Source organism: Fragaria vesca, unplaced genomic scaffold, assembly GCF_000184155.1.
Source record: "Fragaria vesca subsp. vesca unplaced genomic scaffold, FraVesHawaii_1.0 scf0512889, whole genome shotgun sequence".
Classification (NCBI taxonomy): Eukaryota; Viridiplantae; Streptophyta; class Magnoliopsida; order Rosales; family Rosaceae; genus Fragaria; species Fragaria vesca.
In genome coordinates this window covers 2,341-6,732 of record NW_004443346.1, presented here as the reverse complement: position 1 = coordinate 6,732, position 4,392 = coordinate 2,341, and the positions used below count along the sequence as shown (strand labels likewise).

Below are 4,392 nucleotides of genomic sequence, written 5' to 3'. Positions count from 1 at the left end.
AACCAAAATTTGACCGTCAGATATGATCATTATAGACGAAAGATATCTATGGTAAAAAATTCAACTGGATTCGACAAAGTTAAGGGCTCAATCGAAACGGTCAACTCTAATCGGAAATAAGAAAACTGCATTTTGAAGCCCTAAACGGACTCGGATGGCCAAAAAGGCCTATACATCATGGCATTAGCAATGAGTTTGACTCGTAGCGCTGTTACGCTTCCGGAAAGGTATCACAATAGTCAATCAGACACCAAACGCCAAATCTGCAGCATAGTGAATAATAAGGGTAAGTCAACTATCGGCACCGAGACTTTACCGGAATACTGTGATTTTTCAACCGTAGACGAATTTCACCATTCTGGTCATATCTTATTTCACGACTTTTTTGCGTTTGAAGGTTCTACGTATAGTTTTTTTTTTTCCAGATGAGTTGTTGTCCAAATCTGCAAATATAAGGCACTTTAGCCGACGAAATTATATTTTTCGTCGGCTAAACTTTTAAAAATTTCGTCGGCTAAAGTTTAAAAATTTTGTCGGCTAAACTTTTAAAAATTTCGTCGGCTAAACTTTTAAAAATTTCGTCGGCTAAAGTTCACAAACTATAGCCGACGAAAAAAATTATTCAGCCGACGAAATATTAATTTCGTCGGCTAAAGTTGACCATAGCCGATGAAGGAAAATTTCGTCGACTAAAGTCCATTTTAGCCGACGAAAAAAAAATTCGTCGGCCTGGTTTTTTATTTTCGTCGACTAAAATCTTTTTTCTGGTAGTGTAATTAAATAAAATTTTCACACAAGTTGTAAATTCAATAAAATTCAATATCAAACAACACATAAATGTTGTCGGATTAACATGAGTAAAATTTTCACACAAGTATTGGTCAATTTGGAAATCCCTCCAAAAGTTTAGAAAAAATAACTTTCATAGCTAGACGACCTATAAGTGTTGTCCGAATGTAATTTTCATTTTAACAATTGAGACTAAGACAAACCTCTTTCTTCACCAACATATATGTATTGTCCCAAAAACATACATTTTTTTCAAAGAAAATTAGTATTGTTTAAGTGCATATTCCACTAACACAGGAAAAAAATGTGTAACCCCGAAACCTCGAACCATACTTAATTTTGTTTGTGCCGCCTGATGGGTGTTGCCTGATGCAAGAAATGGCATAGTGTTTATTTCTTGTTTTTGTTAGTTTTCTTAAGAACAATTGTCTATGATCTATTCGCTATTAGATTATAGGCTCCTTGTGAGCTGAAGTTTGTAAGGTTATTATTTATATACGCATCATATGATCTTATTTGCCCTTTGTAGGCAAGGCAGTGGATCGATTTGTATTGTATCCTCTACTTGATTATGAATGACAAAATTGTCTTTTAGTTCAAAAAAAAACCTAATTAAAAAACAATTAAAGGCGTCGAGTGCTTGGTGAGTTGGTGGGTTGTTTTTTCATGAGGTTGACTGTAAGGAGATATTGAGACTTCTGGATGGGGTAGGAGTAGGTTACATTTGGACCATTTTCGGTTCATGTTCATTGTAATCGTTGGTATATATGTCTATATATATATATATATATATATATAGATAAATAAAATAAACTAAGTGAATTTTCTGACTATTATTTCACAAAGCAATTGAGCCAAAATGGACCAAACAAAATTTAAGCTCAATTCTATACCTAGTATAAACTTGGAGTAAACCAACAAGTCCCTCCATTTGTGTGGTCTGCACCTGGAGTCCTCAGCTGTAAGTGTAACAATACTGATCTGTCGACACAAGGAATTGGCTCAATTCTTCTACTTTCTGGGTAGAATATACCCGTAGCAAAGTTGGACTTTGATGGATTACGGTTAAATGTCGCAAAGTAAATGCAGTTCCCTTTCGACGCAGCTGAGGCGATCAGCGACGAGGATCCCCATTCTGATAAGAATATTATTTGGTTTCCCAAGTGTTTTACCTCATGGAATTTCCCAGTCTCTACGTCCAGCTTATATACTAGAATCATTAATACTTCCCCAGAAATATCTTGGATATGATGGAGCAACAAAACTTCATTCTTGGAAATTGATTCTAACATGTCTGATCGGATACACCGACGTATATTAAGATGTGGACGGCCTGGACTTATATCATAGACGACCTTTACTTCCAGCTTGTGTTCTCCAAATATTTCGGTTCGAGCTGCAATATCAACCTCGTTATTGCCACCAGGAATACGAAAAACCAAGGCATATAGCCTTCCACAAGAAAACAATATATCATGAAATCTCGACCTATCTGATTTCTCGAACTGCAAGACTTTCCTCCATCTTTTGTCTCCAGGTTTGCACAAAGCCAGAATACGAAGTCTAAAAGTTGCTGCTATAATACAATCCTCTGAATAAATATCCGAGGTAGATAACACAACTTGATCACAGAAATTCTGCGAGGGAATCGATCCTTTCAACTCTTTGAAACTTGCAAAGTGTGGAAAAACAGTTGTTAAAGATGGAAGTTTCTGCTGGGCACCCGAAATAGGGTCTAGCAAAATCATTTTAGAGTATTTACCCTTGACCAGAACTAACCAACCTTGAGTAGACCCATGAATCCATCCTCCTCTGAATGCCCTAGGCAGCGTTAGTTTGTGAACTTTGGAATCAGTGAGGCTGTAAAAGCTTATGTACTTGTTATTGCTGGGATTTGGGTCAGATGATTGCAATAGTAACCATGGCATTTCAGTTGGAGAGCTACGAAGGTCTTTCCGCATAGAAACTGACCTCCAAGACTTGCACACCATCCTTAACTTTATTCGATCCCATAAACTCAGACGCTGTAGAATGTGCTGCATGATATCATCTGGCGCTGTCTGCCAACTGGAACGGAATTTCTCATGGATTTTATTCTTTTTCTGCCCAGATGTATTGATCGCTGCCATTATCAATTCAATACGTACTGCTCAATCTGCGTTGTGAAGGGGCTGAGTTTTTTTCTTTTATAAGATCCGCTTCTTACAAATGAAAACGCTAATCCTCTACGGATTAGGAGTCCATATTCTTAAAGAACTACAACTAACAATTTTTTTGTTTGTTTTGGTTTTGGTTTTTAATTAGGTCTGTTTTTTTTTTTTTTAGCAAAGTAAATTTTTTATAGAATAACAACCAACCATTACAACCATGTAAGATCTCGGTTGTGAACAACAAGTCCCCACACTCCTCCCTACCCATATCTCAATGCATAATGTGTTGCGGTACGTACTACATACTGGCTGGAGGCACCTGTGTATATAGCCTAAAGTTTAGACTCTAAACTCACTTCTTCAATTGCCTAGTAAAATCCTTTACCTGCTCAAGATTTTCTACAAGTTTTGCTTTGTGTTTGGTCAGTTAGGGTTAATTTGGTGGTAACAAATGGAAGAAAAAAGTGACCGTGCAAATTGATCGGGGTTTGGCAATTTGCCAAGGGTTGGATGAATGTCCACACGTACTCTTGCTGCGTGCAGCAAAGCAACATTTCTATATGTATGTGTGTGTGTATATGTCAAAGTTAGTAATGTATTTACTTCCCTCTTTCTGACCGCAATTTGATCGAGCTTTGACGTTGCATGTTCAGAAGATCAATCATACTCGAGGACTCCACCACCTTACAGACAATATCTTCAGTGTGATTCAGACGCCTATAAACAAGTTTCTTTCGCTTAAGGAGAGATACTACTACAACGGCCGCCTCCGCCAAACTAATTAACTGAGGTTTTGCTGTGAAAGAGAAGACAGATGGTTGTTGTACTGCCACAACTTGCTCTTCCTCACAGTGCGCACCAGCATGCAAATTGGGCAACGTCCTATCAGATGCTCGAAGTCAAACTTCACTAGTGGTTCAATTCTCTCTGAGAGAGAGAGAGAGAGACCCTATGTTCCAACAAAATTGGCTTAGAAATATCATGAGTGATGCCAAGAATATTTCCAATGAGTATGTAATTAGTAGGTTCTTCAAGCAGAGAAGGGATCTCAATAACCCAAAAGCGCACATGACACATCGGCACTACGGCCACATCCAGGGGTGGATCCAGAAGCCGGGTGGGACTTAGACTTTCCACTATAAAAAAAAAACTAAACGGTGCGAGAGGAATATATAGATTAAAATGATTTAACTCTATTGTGTTAAACTTTCCTGATAGAAATTTACAAATATTTTCATGATCTGTATATGAAGCAACAACTAAAACAACTCTTGCTCAATAATAATCATTTGCATCAGTTTGAAAGATGATTAAATCTCCTTCTTCAAGTAACTATAAAGGAGGAAGATTTTTTGTTAATTCTTTAATCTTTCTAACAATATTACTGTTATCTTCTATAAAAGACCATTTCTTTTTAGAACTTGTTTTGGAAGAGAGAAGTGCAGTGAGACCA

At 37.2% G+C, this 4,392-nt stretch overlaps 1 protein-coding gene across 1 annotated transcript; it reads right to left on the bottom strand.

Annotated features, from left to right (window-relative positions):
- Positions 1 to 1,682: 1,682 nt before the first annotated feature.
- LOC101291983 (putative F-box protein At3g25750-like) lies at positions 1,683 to 2,918 on the bottom strand. Its single transcript, XM_004309378.1, has one exon. The coding sequence runs from the start codon at positions 2,916 to 2,918 to the stop codon at positions 1,683 to 1,685; it is 1,236 nt and encodes a 411-aa protein (XP_004309426.1).
- Positions 2,919 to 4,392: the final 1,474 nt, after the last annotated feature.

Coding starts and splice junctions, on each gene's coding strand:
- LOC101291983 (XM_004309378.1), bottom strand. CDS start 2,918: ATGGCAGCGATCAATACATCTGGGCAGAAAAAGAATAAAATCCATGAG.